Here is a 16,303-nt window from a genome sequence, read left to right on the forward strand (position 1 = left end):
TGTGTCATTTGATATAAATCTCTCTCTTTTTTCTTTCTCACTAACAATGCCCAGTGACTTGCTTTGACTGATTGAATGTGCTAGACATAGTCATGTTCCAATTCTTAGTTCTCTCCCTCCCTTTCTCTCTTTCTCTCCCCCCTCCCTCCCTCCTTCCTTCTCTCCCTCTCCCCCCACCCCACACATAAACACACAGAGTTCTTTCAGTAACTTTTATGACAAAGTCAGAACCCCCCAGCAGAAGTAGTATTCAGAGCCATCAGAGTGGAAAACTTTACCCAGAGCCAGGAAGGCTGTACTGAGGAGGTGACATTTGCAGTGTCCCTGAAAGAACAAATAGGCATGTGTTGGGTGACAATGACGAGGGGATTCCTATCAGAGGAAAGAGCGCACACAAAGGCACAGAGTCGTAAGTGAGCACAAGAGGGAAACAGAGTTTTGTCTTGTGCAACCAAAGCGTTATTTATGGTAATAAAAACAATAGAAATAACAAACTGTAGCATAGAAAATACAGTCAATAAAACTGTGATAACTATGTACCCACAGGGCCAGGTGGGTGCTGGAAATATCAGGGGAACACGCTGTAAAGAATCTGATTGTCTAACCGCTGTCCTGTATACCTGAAACTGATACAAAATCATATTCGACATAAACTCTCATTGAAAAACTTTAAAATTTTCTTAATAAAATCACTTTCTCAAATAATAAAAAAAAATATTGGTAGCAAATCAAGTTACAAATAAAAATAAACAACAGAAATAAGTCATAGCTAGTTTGATGGAACACAGGCACATTACACATTATCTTAGGTTAGATTTCCTTGAAGTAGAGCCTGGGGTGGGAACTGCTATGACAGTGACCTCCTGAGAAGTGACTCGGGAGACAGGAGGGGAGGGAAGCAGCCCAGGACAGGGGACGGAGCTGAGCGAGGATGTGGTCTCAGCCGGAGTAGGCAGGAGTTCTAGGAGTTAGAGTTGGTCTGCCCTGGAGTCAAGGGGCCTGGCTGTTTAGACCGTCCCCACCACACGCTCCCCTGGTTCACAGTTCCTATTGGGCGGAGGCCACTTCTCCAGAGGAGGGACCGCAGTGAAGAGCTGCCCTGGCCCGGTGCAGGGGTTCGGGGGAGGCACCAACAGAATGCACAGCACACACCTATTGCAGCTCTCAGACACCCTCAGGGGCAGGCACTCCTCTTCCCATTGGTCAGGAAGCTGGCGGAACTTACATAAGGGCCCCAGGCTGGGATGGGGAAGAGCTGGGATTTGAAGCCAGCCCAGTTCCCTTCCTCTTGACCCTCATCCCAGGAAGAGGGGGACTCGACCCAGGTCACATAACCAGGAAATATTAACCCCTGTACCTCCTGTCTGCTCCGATCTCTACCAGGCCCTCCGCCCTCAGAAGGTGATGATGGGCGAGAAGCCATGCTTGAGAACTGCGTCCAGCCTGAGACCACCCAGGGGAGTCCCGTGCAAAAGAAATGCAAGGTCCAAGGAGGGGAAAAAGGGATCAGGTGTGAAAGCACGGGCAGCTGTGCAGGAATTGTGTGGAAATGTGCAAAAACCAAACAACGGAGGATGCATTTGCAAAAGAAACATTCAAGCCCAAAAGAGCTGGTGTGAAAGTTTTTAAAAGGGGACACGGTTGGCCGATAGACATCCTGTAGGAACCTCTGTCTCAGCTGCAGTTTCAGGAAGAGCAGGTTTTCAATATGATGAAAATGGATGTTATGGAAGCAAACATCTCCCAGAAATGGCTTCCGGCTTACGTCCAGAGCTTTGCACATAATAGGTGCCCGATAAACATTTGCTGAATGGCTAAACCTTGTACTCAATGGTATTTATAAACTGCATTTTATGCCATTCAGAGTGTTTATCCTTTGAATCCTCTATTGGCTAAGAGACCTTCATTTTGCCTTCATGTTTATGTCAATCCTCCAGTAATTGGGACAATACATTTCCTACAGTTGATAAGGCACCAAACATAAGGTGTTTGTGTGCAAATGTGTGGGTCTGAGTTCAAGCAAGCACTCCAGGGAAAAGACTGGAAGGAAACATATAGAATTTTTGCCATTAAGAGCTGGAGGCCAGTGGAGCCCAACCAAACCACTGGGATCTGTAAGTCCCAGAAGAGTCTGCTATTCTTCAGCAAAATCAGCGTGAACAACAGGCCATGTTTCCCAGACGTGCTAGTCCATTCGAGGACCACAATACTGTGCGGCTCCTTCCATTACCAGGTGGAGTCTATTTCCCCGTCCCTCAAATCTAGATGGGTCCTATGACTTGGTCTGGCCAATAGGATGTACTGAAAGTAGTCATATGCCTGGTCTACGCCTAGACCTCAAGAGATCTTGCAGCTTCTGCGCTTGCTGCTCTGGGAACCCTTCCCCTACTACGTGAACAACCTCCGGCTAGCCTGCGGGAGGACAAGAGACCATGTGGAGAGGAAGTGAGTCCCCCATACTAATCAGCTTACAGGTGACCCGGCAGCTTCCTACTGTCACTAAAATGACCCTAGCCACAACCAGAAGAGCCATCTGGCTGCACCCAACCAAACTGCCAACCCAAGGAATTATGAAGTAGGTAAGTATTTATTCTTTTAAGAAACTAAGTTCTGGGGTACTTGTTATGCAGCAAAAGCTAACTGATACACTATAAGAAGTCTAGACTGTAGTCACTACATCTGTTCACATCAAGGTTGGCACATGCCACTGGGTGGACTTAGTCAACCTCAGGGAATCCTGGTTTCTTGTTCATAGAGTTCTAAGTTAGGAAGAGTCTCTGAGCAATGGCACCAGAGGCTTGCAAAGACTCTCGTTAGTCCAACCACCTCATTCCACTGTTGGGAAAACCGAAATCAGAGAAGAGGAGGAGCCACATTCACTCATTACACAGATTTCTTGAGTGCCTCCTATATGCCAGGCTTTGTGATGTAATGGAGGACACAACAGTGAAAAAGACAGACAAGATCCTGCCTTCACAGAGGTCACAATCTGGAGTGACAATCAGATGTTAACCAAGTCATTACACAAGTAAGCAGACAACCATAAACAGTGATAAATGTCATGAATTAAAAGGACATGAAACCATGAGAGAAAATCATGGGAAGGGGATCTAATCTGGATTCTAGGGTCACCAAGAGCTCTCCGAGGAATGACACATAAGCTGAAACAAGTTGATGGCAGCCGTGAGGAGGGGATGGAGCTCTCCACATACACAGCAGGTTCAAAACCCAGCGGTTCCGTCTCCTGGGTGAGCCAATCAACGTCCTCGAGCCTCAGTTGCCTCATCAATAAAATGGGTTAACAATAATATCTACTACTCCTCAAGACTTGTAAACATCAGCTGAAATAACCACTGAGGAAAGGCCTTTGGAAACTGTGACATGTCGGGTGGACAGTTGAGGCCGTTGCTGTTAACAGTCTGGGGGAACTTTTCCTTGGCCTGCACCTCCTCTCCCAAGGAGGGGGCTCCCCTCTGCCCAAGCCTAGAGCAGACACAGAGCCCCACTGAGTCCCACTTCCCTGGTGGGTGGTGCTGGGAGCCACAGCTCAGTGTGTGAACGCAATGCAATTGAAACACGATGGAAGAGCTCCACTGAGATGTTCAGGGGTCAGCTCTGGTCTTTACCCCTGAACCACATTTCCAGGCTGGTTATGGACCATCAAATAATTGCAGTGGTCTCGTCCAACATGAGCATTTCCAGGATCTGGAGTCTTGCCCACCAGTGGCCTATAGGTTGGCACAAGGCAGTGAAATATAAAGACAGCTTTGCAGTAGCACCATGGTGCTGACACGGTCACAGGGCAGGGAAGGGGCGTGCATGGTGGGCCCCGCACGAGCACCTGCCGGGGTGGGCTGGGGGCATGGCATGCCCTGCCTGTCGCTTCCACGCCACACTGGGACCGCAGTACCCTCCCTCACTGGCAGTGCTCCCAAAGGGCCACAGGCCCACGTCCTGCTCACCTACGTCCCCCACGAGACCTGCCACATGGTAGGATACATAAATGTTTGTGAGCTAATAGGCTTCTGGTTTCCCAGCTGGAAAATATGACCCACCCAACGTGGAATGACCACCATGACTGCACAGACAGAGGGTGGGGGTCAGTGCAGGGCCAGGCTTGACCTCCAGCTCCCCAAGGTGCTCAGTGGTAAGGAAGTCCTCGGCTTTCCACCCAGCACCCTGAGACGCTGCCACCCTGCAGGCAGGCTCCACTGCCTTAGGGAACTACCCTCCAGGACGCCAGGCTGCAGTGAGGGCCAGCTGGGGACCCCAGTCTGCAGAGAGGACCCCCTCTGCTGCTCCAGCCTGTGCTCAGGACCCTCCCCAGCGTCCCGGCCTGTGGTGAGGTCCCTCCCCCCGGTCCCAGCCTGCAGTGAGGACCCTGTCTGTTGTCCTAGTTTGCGGTGAGGACCTTTTCTGGTATCAGAATGTATGAGGAGGATGCTCCCGGCTAAAAGAAACCTTAATTTTCAGAGACCAGGCTCTTGGTGGAAAACCAGATTCTAGCTGACCTCTGGGACTCCCAGAGGGCTGGGGCTGGAGATGGGGCAGCCTTGCCCAGGGACGATCCGCCCCCTTCACCACGGGGAGCACTGCCACGCCCGTGGCCCGCCCAGTGGTATTAAACGACTACAGATTGCCGGGAGAACCCTGCACGCCTTTGCATGGGCACGTGTACCTCCACCGCAGTGTATGTCCCCATGGGTGCCATGTGGTGGCAAGAGGCCAGCAGCACCAGGGAGCATGTGACATCTCTGTTCACTGTGGCTGAAACTTTCCCCTCTGTGCACGGAAAATGTAGACAACACATTCTGAGTTTTGTCAAGTTTTTAATGATGCCCCCTTAAGCCAGGTAGGTGATTTACAGAAAACACCGTATCCTAGTGTGACAGTCCCTTTTAAAGGGATTCAACGGATATTCTTCATCATTCTGAGAGAAGATAGTGGTGGGCTGTGCCCCCACTCTGCACCCCTCCTGCCCCCATGCCAGAAGCAGCTGGGCTCCAGCCAGCTCAAGGCTAGAGCCCCCCACCCCACCCAGAAAGGATGAGGCACCCACCTGGCTGGTTGATAGGAGCTCTGGGTTTCCGTCACTCATCCCCACGTAGGCACTGTCACCATCAAACTGGAACACAGAAAGAGAGAGGAGTGGCTCTGAATAAAGTGTTCTCAAGAAGGCCCCAGGAGATAGAGCCAGAGGAGGTCAGGGGGCTGAGCGCCCTGAGGGGAAAGGGGAAGCATAGACAGAGCCAGGAACATCCCGTGCCCATTTCCGTGAGCCCCCCACCCAGGTGTGGGAGCAGCCCTGGGTTTCTGAGGGGCAGCGCCATCCATCACACTTAGGGTGAGGGGAGGAAAACCTTTCTGCCTTTCATACCTTATCCACAGATATGACCTTATCAGGTACTGAGCTCCCCGTCCCTGGAAGTGTGCAAATATCTCTCTTGGCCAAAATGACGTCAAGCTAACAGCTAGATTTGGAATCCCATGTGGTGGAGATCTCCAGAGCTTTGGGGTCACGACAGCCTGCCAGACATATGCCCTTCATGTTTTAACCATCCTAAGTGGCTTTGCCCCCTCACATTTGCCCCTGAGGACAATGTCACAGGCAGTAAAATTCTGGTAGAAATGATGTCCAGGAACTGCAGTTCTGTGCTCTGAGGAGCAGCCAAGTCTGGATTCAGGAAGACTTCTGTGCAAGGGGAAGCAGGTGACGTGGGAGAAGTGTGGGCGCCGGGGCCACTGGCTGCCCTGGTCCCTAAAGTATGGCCCCGAGCTGGTGAAGCAACTTCTGAGATCCCTCATCTGTCAGATGGGGATAATGACAGAGGATGTTGCTTTGGCCCAAGTAGAGCAATTCCAGGATGCTCCCTTCCCTAGAATCCAAATGCATGTGTTTTCTGAGAAGCGCTCGTTAGGAATAACCTTACAGGGAAGGGGGGGGTGCGGGACAGGGCAGTGAGGGGGCTAAGCACGGATGTGGTCTCCGCTGGAGACTGGTTGCAGCCTAACCCCACGGGGAGCTCTGGGCGAGAACTGCAGCACAGAATCAGTCCCGCGTGAAGCAAGGGGCCGGCCTTTCGTAGCCCCACCGGCTGTGGGCTGCCCTGAGGAGACAGGCGGAGGCATAACCTTCTGAGCAGAGCGGCTCCCACTTGACCAAGGACAGCTCCCCAGAGAACTGAGCCAGCTGGGAGCCACCTGCAGCCAGCGCTCACAGCAGATGGGACATGGCTGTGTTAGCAGGTAAAGCGATCCGGGTGGGGCGCCAATGGCAGCTGGCCGTTTGAATTGAAAATTTTATTTTTTTTACTGGATTATACGCACCTGCTTCAAAATTCCCACAGTACAAAAAGCAACAGAGTGAAAATCTCTCCCCACCTCACCCTCCCTTCCAGCCACCCACTGCCTCTCTCCAGGGGCAACCACCACGTCTACGAGCTTCCTTTCCACCCTTTCCAGAATGGTCTGCATATATACACCTTATAGACACTTCTTTCCCATAAATGACAGCATTTTACCCTGTTTTGAACTTGATTTTTTTTTCCTAGCAACACATCTGGGGGAGGCTTTCATATATCAGGACATAATGCTGTCTTCCGGATCCTAGTATTCCACAGGACGGACGTAACACATCTGTGGGACTAGTTGAGCACACGGGCAGTTGAGCTGTTTGTAGTCTTTTGCGATCCCAGCCCTGCTCCCGTGAGTAGTTCTGCGCATCCATCGTCTCGCAGGGGTGTGAGTTTGCTGAGGGATTAGTCTGTCTAATCGCTGGGCCCGGCTCAGTGTGCGTGTGTGACTCTGACAGGCCTCGCCCAGCAGCTCTCGTGGAGGCTGTAAAAATCCACACGCCCGCAACCAGGCACAGGAAGTCAGTTCCTCCAGCCCCGCCTCTCTCAGAGAGGCCTTCCTCAACTCCGGCTGAGATGCCAGCCCCCCCCCGTTTCTGTGCACTCTGAGAGCCCCCCACTGCCACCCCCTGTCCCAGGTCCCCCTGCCACCCTGCTCTTCCTCGTGCTTGCTGCTCCAATAGCCCCTTTTACCTCCTAGCATCTGTATAATTTATTGAGTTCAGTGCTTATAAAATAGTGCTTGACACAGACTAGGTATTCCATAAATGCTTGTGGGTAGATGGGTAGATAGATGGATGGGTGGATGGGGGGATGGAGGGATGGGTGGATGGATAAAACCACCACTAAACCATTCACACTGTCTTTACCAGGGCAGTCTTCCCATCGAAGGCAGTGGAATGGGTGGTTACACCCAAATGCCTTCCCAGCACAGGACAGACAAAATCCTTCATGGACTGCTGAATTAGCGAAAGAAAGGCAATGTCACGGCCCTGGCCAGAGCGCAGTGTTTAGAGCCTTGTTTCAACACTCCGAGATTGTGGGTTCGATCCCCAGTCAGGGCACATACAAGAGTCAACCAATGACGACACGAATAAGTGGAACAACGGATTAATGTATTGATATTTCTCTTTCTCTCTCTGTCTTCCTCTTTCTCTAAAAATCAATTTCAAAATAATAAAAAAGACTGACCCCAAATGCAGGGCTCCACCAACCAAACTACACGCAGGGCTCCAACCACGCTGCACTCAGGGCTCATGCATTAAGGCTTGGCTCCAAAATCACCTTCTCCAGGAGGCCTGCCAGGCTATCACCTCCTCTGGCTCACAACATACACTGTCTGGACATCTGCCTTGTTCCCCTGTGTGGGAACAACATAGAGGTGGGAACAGTGTCCTGGTCATTTCCAAATCCCCCAATGCCTAACGCAGGCTGGCATCAGGCATGGGACTATGGGGCAGGCAGGGTGGGGAGCCTTCAACACAAGCTCCTGGGCACTATTTGATGTGTCACCATGGCCACATATTACTTTGATAAAAGTAAAACTTTTTAAAAAAATAAAAGCACACAATTAAAAGAAAGAATGACCGGAGATAGAAGGGGAAGAAGTTTAACTAGGTATTTGAAACATGTGATAAAGCAGTTGTAACCAAATGGAATGGTATGGGTTTTAAAAATATGGGAGTATGTGTCAGAGGAGGAAAGGAAAAGATGTCCCCAAAAGGCCTGTGTCACAGCCCATTTATTTTTTTATTTTATTTTTTTTCCTTTTTGTATTTTTCCGAAGCTGGAACCTGGGAGACAGACAGACTCCCGCATGCACCCGACCGGGATCCACCCGGTCCGCCCACCAGGGGGCGATGCTCTGCCCATCGGGGCATCACTCTGTTGCGACCAGAGCCACTCTAGCGCCTGGGGCAGAGGCCAAGGAGCCATCCCCAGCGCCCGGGCCATCTTTTGCTCTAATGGAGCCTTGGCTGTGGGAGGGGAAGAGAGAGACAGCCCATTTATAAATGGCTAGAACAGGCCACCGTGAGAGGAGGGGCCCCACGTGCCTTCTTCCTTGATGCACACAGCAGGCACTCAACAAACACCTGATAAATGAGTGAGTACACCCGGCACTGGAAATACCTTTCAGAAAAGATCCCATTTAAACCTCACAACAACCTAACGAGATAGCTATTTTCCCCCCTGTTTAAAACCAAGGACACTAGTTGCGAGGATGAGCAGTTGCCCAGGATGGCACATTTAGGGACGGGCTGGGCTTCCGAGTAGTCTGTGAGCCTCTTCAGCTTGGTCTCCTGGTGGTTCCGGGAGGGAAGACAGATTCATCCGCGGCGATCAGAGAGGATGAAGGGCTCTGGGGATGTGAGAGCCACCGTGAGCCGAGGGGCCCGTGTGCTTTCTCCCCTGAAGTAAACAGTGGACCCCGGATTTTGACATGTGTGCTTGGGATAAGAAGGGGTTCGGGCAGTGGGTCCCCGATGTCCCCAGAGCCTGCTTCTAGTGGGCTTATTCATTCACTCATCTACTCAACGGAGAAGGAGCTACCGCGCGCGGGTGTAAATCTGGCTTCCTGCTTTCAAGTAGTAGGACCTGAGCTGCTGGTGGCCGTTCGGGCAGGGCCTGGGCCAGCCTCCATTCGGTGGCCCCTGGGTGGCTGGCACGGGCCCCGGGAGCACACTGGGCTCGGGACCTGGCGGCTGAGCACCGTGCACAGTGCACCTGAGGTCTTAGGGGTGTCTGTGCTCTGTCCGCCTCCGTCTAGGGTTCCACCGCATCAGAGCCCTGGGAGGGGAAAAAAGGGAGCGGGGACCCTGTGGACGCCAGGCCTCCCCTGGCTCAGCCTCCCTCGGAGGGGCCCTTTCTGGAGGAAAGAACTTACAAACCAAGGGGAGATGCCACTAAGCCAGCCTCTGTGCTCAAGCAGAGCAGGGCCGCCTCCTGCTCCGTGCACACAGACAAGATCGAAACACCCACATGTGCACCCGCCGCACGCTGAACGCCGAGTGTGTATGCGACCACAGAGGTTCGGGACAGGTGCAATGTGCCAAGCATGGTGACCACATATGCACCACAAACCAGCGGGAGCCCACGTTACACACCACACAGCGTTCAAGACAGCACTTACTCACACGTGTGCCACATCCCTGGGTTACAAAAACCAACACAAACAAGCGTGTCCACAGCATAAGCATGAGTGTGCACATATCACAGACCCATGACGGGCCTGGGTACACAATACCCACAGCATGCACACATGGGAAAGAGAGAAGGCCCCAGGAGTGCACAAACACACCATCTGCAATTGTGTACACAGAACTCACGTCCATGCCCACACAAACACATGTGCCGTGGGCACACAGAGACATCCAAAGCAAAGATCCCCAGGAACTTAAATTTTCTGCATAGCTCACAACTTATCAGTCCCTCAGTCAAAAATTCCTTTTCGCACACCACACAACCTTCCGTATACTTTAAAATGGGAAAAAGAAAAATGTCGGCCGGGGGGGGGGGGGGGGGGAACAACGGCCTAAGAATTTCCATGAAACGCTAGAACATCCTCTTACCACGGACTGGAATAGATTAATTTTCCCCATTTCATATTCTAATTATAATTCCTTTTCCCATCGCCATCTTCAGTCCTCATTACAGCTGGAAGATTGTTCTGCAAAAGCCAGGCCTTCATCTTCTCTTCCCAAGAGTTTTGTCATGGAAATGAGTTTTGGAATCTGAAAGAACTCACATTTTTGCAAATATTGAATGTGCGGGATAACCCTTTCATGACGGCCACCGGGGACTCAGATCACAGAGGCTTCTCAAGGGGCTGTCTGTCCCCACGCTGTGTGGTCCCCTCAGCCAGAGGGGCTCCTGGGTCCCTATACCAACAGATACTCCCCCACCACCGCAAACCTAGATCCTTTTTTGATCTGTAAGGAAACTCAGCGAACAGGCAGCCAAGGTAAAAGGTGAGAAGCCCTGATCCTAGTCAAACGATGCTGGCTCTGTCTGCGCCACCTTGCCAAGCCCCTGCACTGCTCAGAGGCTCAGTTTCCTCCTTCTTATGACCTGCGGAGCCACTTATTCCTAATAGGTAGAAATGAACTATCTGTGGGATGGACACGTATGATGAATAGATGAAAGGAAGGGAGGATGGATGGATGGATAGATAGATAGATGGATGGATGGATGATGGACGGTAAAAATCAGCACTATAAATAGAAATATAATGCAAGCCACAGAGGTAATTTAAAATTTTCGAGTAGCCACAGTTTAAAAGGTCAATACAAACAGGTGTGATTAATTTTTAATGTCAGGTTTTATTTAACCCAATAGAATCACAATTTTACGATTTCAACATGTAATCAACAGAAAAATTATGAGTTGAGATGCTTTCATTTTTTTTTTTTTTTGATACTGTCTTAGGAAATCTTCATCTTTAAGGAACTTAGCAAATAAGCAGCCCGGTGTATTTTATCTTATTTCACATCTCAATGTAGACTAGCCACATTTCAAGTGCTCAAAAGTCACATATGGGCCCTGGCCAGTTGGCTCAGCGGTAGAGCGTCGGCCTGGCGTGCGGGGGACCCAGGTTCGATTCCCGGCCAGGACACATAGGAGAAGCGCCCATTTGCTTCTCCACCCCCCCCCCTCCTTCCTCTCTGTCTCTCTCTTCCCCTCCCGCAGCCAAGGCTCCATTGGAGCAAAGATGGCCCGGGCGCTGGGGATGGCTCCTTGGCCGCTGCCCCAGGCGCTAGAGTGGCTCTGGTTGCGGCAGAGCGACGCCCCTGAGGGGCAGAGCATCGCCCCTGGTGGGCATGCCGGGCGGATCCCGGTCGGGCGCATGCGGGAGTCTGTCTGACTGTCTCTCCCCGTTTCCAGCTTCATATAAAAAAAAAAAAAAAAAAAAAAAAAAAAAAAGTCACATATGGCCAATGGTTACCACAGCCGGGGATAGTAGGAATGGATGAAATAAGTGAATGGATGGTGGGTAGGTATATGGGTGGAAGGGAGGGAGGGAGGGAGGGAGGGATAGATGGGTGGGAGAAGAAGATGAGTAGTTTGGGGAATGAATGGGCCAGATGGGCCAGTAGGTAGATAAACAGATGATGCCACGGCTGGACAGATGAAATCAGAAGGTGAGATGAGTAGGTAGAAAGAATGGATGGATGGGGAGATGGGTGGTTAGGATGTGTGGACAAGATGATTGGGATGAGAGGAATCAATGGATGGATGGAGGAGATGGGATGGCTGGGTGAGTGTGGGTGAGATAGGATAGCTGGACGGGAAGATGATTGAGATGGTAGGTGAGACAAATAGATGGTTGGGATGTGTGTGTGGGTTGCCTGGATAGACTCCTGGATAGGTGGGATGCCTGGGTGAATTAAATGGGTTGAATGGTGGGTGGATAAGCAGGTCTGATACTTCCTCCTCACTCTATCCATGCTCTCCCTGAACAATGTCTTGGTTTCTCAGGGTTATAACATGTCACTGGCTCTCAAATATTCATCTTCAGCCAAGTTACCTCCAGATTCCAATATACAGTTTCTCCCTGGACATCTCCATTTGGTCCCTGGGCACCCTAAATTCAACACACCCAGCACTGAACTCATGACACACCTACAGACCTGCTCATTCTGCAGTGCTCTGCCATCGTAAGAGAAGGCGTCACCTTCTACACGGTGCCACAGTCAGTACCCCAGGCGTGACTCTTGACCTCTTCCCTCTACACCCTCCTGATCCAATCAGCTGCGGGAGATTTCTGCTCAGCTCCACCCCCCCCCCCAGCCCACTCCGCCTCCCACCCTGGCTCTCGCTAGTGATTTGTCAGCAATCACCCCACTGCTCGGATCAAAACCCCGCAGCAGCTCCACATCAAGAAGCCTGGCATCCAGGATGCTCCCTGGCCTCTGGCCCTGAGTCTCAGCTCCTGAAGCAGCCCGATGTCGCAGGAACCGCCAGCCTTGGGGCACATGGTCCCACCATCAGCCTGGAGTATTTCTTCCTCCCTTCCCTAGGCCCACTGAAATCCAGCTCTTCCTAGGTCTTTTCTTAGCAATGCGCTTGTTCCTATAAATCCATATTCTTCGGCCCAACCAGAAAGCCTCCCTCCCAAATCAGCTTTGGACTTAATTCAACTTCCATATGTCGTGTGATGTACTGGGCAGCCCCGTTTACACCTGGAACTGAGTACTGGTCCCACTACCTACTGGCTGTGTGTGACCTGCCATTTAACCTCGCTTTGCTTTCGTTTCCTCACCGGTAAAATGGTACTGATGGCAGTTATGAATTCCTGCCTCATATATCTGTTACCAGATATTAGCTATGAGTTAATAGCTGTAACATCACGCTTAATAACGGTAGTGATTTCTGACAGATGCTTAATTAACGTTATCTATTATTGTTATGATATGCTAAACTCTTACCCCTCACCAGCTGCACTCCCCCACAGTCTAGCAGAGGATCATGTCTCCTTTGTCACCTTGTCACCAAGCCCCTCCAATACCCCCCCCACCCGCCCAACTCTCTGCTCTTCCCCACGCCACGTCACACCCACCCTGACCTCTCCTCCTTTAGTCTGGAAAGGTAAAGCATCTCTCTCCCGTTCAAGGTCAGCTCTTTCACCTTGATGCTATCCCCCCCCTGGTCTCCCCTCACTCATTCCCACTCCCAGCCCTGGGTCTGAGACCTGAAGCAACGTGAAATCAGTTGGTGCCCTTGTTGTATCAGGGACGAAATATTTATACTTACAAAGCACTGAGTACCATGCTCCCGACCTTTGGGGGTTTTTAATAAGGAAAGCTTGTCACAAGGCACTGAAATGTGGTAGAAGCAAAGGGAATGTGAGGTCAGAGGGGACGACAGTCATCGCTCACTGGCTGCATCTAGTGAGTGCTCGCTGTGCGCCAACACTGTACTGACACCAGGCGCGCCGTGATGGTTATGACACAGCCCCTGACCTCGGGAAGCCTCCAGCCCTTTGGAGAAGCCCGGGAGAATAAAACGTTCCTATTCTCCAAGTGTGAGAAAGGAAGACAGGCCATTCTTCGCCCATCGTCACAGAATAGAAACAAGTAACCACAAAATTTGAGTGAAGCCCATCCTAATTGGTCAGTGACAGCTTTGCATTAGATCAGCCTCTGAGAGTCAAGTAAGTGATCAGTAAGAGTCTAACTCCAATGCCTACAGGTCCACAGCCAGGAGGTCAGCCAGTCTCAGAACCTCCTGCTTCTGAAAGTCCTCTGGTCCCAGGATTCTATGCTACCCCGAACCCTACAAAGGTCAGCTCTTGCTCGACTGGGACAGACTAGCTTTGCAAAGTCCAGCAATGAATTCAGCACCTTGTTTCAGATATCGAGCGATGGGTTCTTCTTTGACAAATGTGACCATGGTGGGATAAGGTTATCACAGGGGAGTGGAAGCGGGGGGAAGGATCTTTCAGGAGAGGCACCCGATAAAGGGGGCTTGGAAGCTCCACGATGGAGCTTGGAGGGTGCCCCGGAGCTGGCCGGGTTCAAGGGCAGGGAATACGACCCCCCAGGCTGCCGGGAGCACAGGCCAGCGAGCACCTACTCTATTCCAGCCCTCATCCCAGAGCCGTGACGGGCTGCCTCACCGGAACCCTCCCAGAAATCCCACTGGGATCGCATGACCAGCCCATTGCAGAGATGAGCAAGGCGAGGCTCGGGGTGGTGGGAGAACTTGCCCAGAGTCACCTAGTCTGTTATGAACCTGACCTTGATCCCATGTAGGAAAGCAACAGTTGTTCTGTAGAAGTTGCTGCCCCTCCCCCTCTGCACAGAGACAGAGATCAAAGGCCAAGGATGCAGAGCCCTCAGCCCAGCCAGTCAGGCACCCAGAGATGAGACTCATGAAGATCTAAAGGGGAAACAATCAAAGCTGCATACACGGCTCCCTCCAGCCCCCACCTCGGGCTGTGAGAACACTCGTTCTGCACAGATAAAACATGGTTCAAAAGATAGAGGCGGCGAACGTAACAGCTGCTGCACGCTGGGCCCCACCGAGAGTGCGGTTTAGGTGGAAGCCTCCCAGAGAGATACCCATCAGGACCAGGCGGTGTTGGGGGAGGGGGACAGAGAGGCGCTGCACAGATGGAACGGGATGGGGATACAGCCCCAGGCTCAAACTCTGACCGGGGTCCTGTATGTTTAACTCCAGGATGACAGCACGGTGGTTACACACATGGGCTCGGATGCCAGGCTGCCCGGGTTCCGATCTCTGGCTTGCTTTCCAAGCTGTGAGACTTTTTAGCTAAACTACTGTGTCTCAGTTTCTGCATCTGAAAAATGGGTATGATTATCATTTTGGATTAAATAAGTTAATACACAGAAAGTGCTTGGAATATTGCCTGGGACTTAATAATTATTCGCTATTACTTACATTATTATTTAATCCTCACCACAATCCCATGAGGGTGCTGCAAGTGGGGCTTCAAGCAGACCTTTAAAGTCCTAAGCATGGGGGAGACACCCGATACCTCTAGCCACCATATATAATTTGAAATATAATTCATAAATTAAAAGCTTCATAAGAGAGTCCATCTGAGGGCTTATTTTTTTCCATGAGGATGACTTTTACACTTTCTTCGTGAAATATCAAATATCAATTTCTCTCCCCACAAAAGGTTTTCTCTTTTTTTGGCATCCTGTTTTGCCAGAACAAGATGCATTCTCATTCTGCCTACTGAGAAAAACACAACCCGGGGTGACGACTGAAGCCCAGAGAGGCCGAGGGACCTGCCCAAAGTCACACAGCTTGTGCGTGCCCGAGCTGAGTCTGCAGTCCAGGCTGCTGGCCCCTCAACAAGCCCACACGGGCTCCTCACGCCCACCGTTTGCAAGCTGGTGACCTCACAACTCTGGGTCTGGGGACTTGTCTACCAGTGAGGGGGACAACGCCGTGGGCACAGCCTGCCAGAGGGGCTGGGAGCATGCCTCAGGAGCAGCCCAGTGCCGTGGCCACCGCAGGGCCCTCTTCCCCACTGCTGAGAAGGGCTGGCTTGAATGGTGTTGCTTGTTTTAGTCAATAAAAAGTATTGAGAGGTAGTGTACAAGCCAGTGACCACTACAGCTTTGGTGACGGAGTGACTTCCCCGGGACATGGGAATCGCTGCCCCCAGATTACGGGGGGAAGCAGAGCCCCCCCCCCCACACCTGCCTCCGACCACAGTCCTTCTAGACCTGCACAGTCCAGGCCGCCAGACACCTGTGGCTACTCAGCACTTAGAATGCAGCTAGTCCAAACTGAGATGTGTTTAAGAGCAAAATATACATCAGTCTCAAAGACTTATTGCAACAACCACAAAAAAAATTCTTTACAAATTTAAAATGCCTCATCAATATATCTCTATTGATTATATGCTGAAATGATAAGATTTTTGGCTATATGGGGTTAACTAAAATAGATTATTAAAACGAATTTCACCTGTTTCTTTTTAAAATGTGGCTACTAGAGAATTGAAAGTTACATGTGTAATTTGCATTGTATTTCTACTAGACTGTGCTCACGAGATGCTGCTCCACACCCAGAACCCTGGAGATAGAAGGGTCCACAGCAGCAATAGCTCAATCCAATTCACCTGACTGATAAGGGGAAACTGAGGCCCACGGAGGGAGAGAGTCTGGTCCAGAGGCATTCAATCATTCGCCAGATGCTCACTGAGCCCCAGGCGCTGGGAAACAGCCGAGAACAAAACAGAGCGCCACGACCCAGCCCGGGGGGCCGTGGTGGTGGTACAGGCTTCCTGGCCTGCCCACGTCGCCCCTGGGGACCAGAGCAGCCAGACTCAGCACCACCCCCTCAGCTCCCCACAGTCAGCCCCAATTCCAGGGCCACTGCAGACAGGAGCTCCAGCCCCGACCCAGAGCAGATATCCCTCAAAGACCGCTGGTGAGTCCCACCACCGGGCATTATCCAGCTGCAGCTGCCAA

General features: G+C 51.4%; 1 protein-coding gene across 5 annotated transcripts in view; it reads right to left on the reverse strand.

The window, feature by feature from the left end:
* Positions 1–16,303, reverse strand: part of TOX2 (TOX high mobility group box family member 2) — a 151,788-nt gene that overhangs the window by 60,467 nt on the left and 75,018 nt on the right. For all 5 annotated transcript variants that reach the window (XM_066387745.1, XM_066387742.1, XM_066387743.1 and 2 more), the window contains exon 2: positions 5,060–5,125. In XM_066387745.1, the coding sequence (XP_066243842.1) occupies positions 5,060–5,098 (39 nt within the window). In that variant the 5' untranslated portion in view covers positions 5,099–5,125. The remainder of the gene's footprint in view (positions 1–5,059; positions 5,126–16,303) is intronic.

Source organism: Saccopteryx leptura, chromosome 5 (genome assembly GCF_036850995.1).
Source record: "Saccopteryx leptura isolate mSacLep1 chromosome 5, mSacLep1_pri_phased_curated, whole genome shotgun sequence".
NCBI classification, from domain to species: Eukaryota; Metazoa; Chordata; class Mammalia; order Chiroptera; family Emballonuridae; genus Saccopteryx; species Saccopteryx leptura.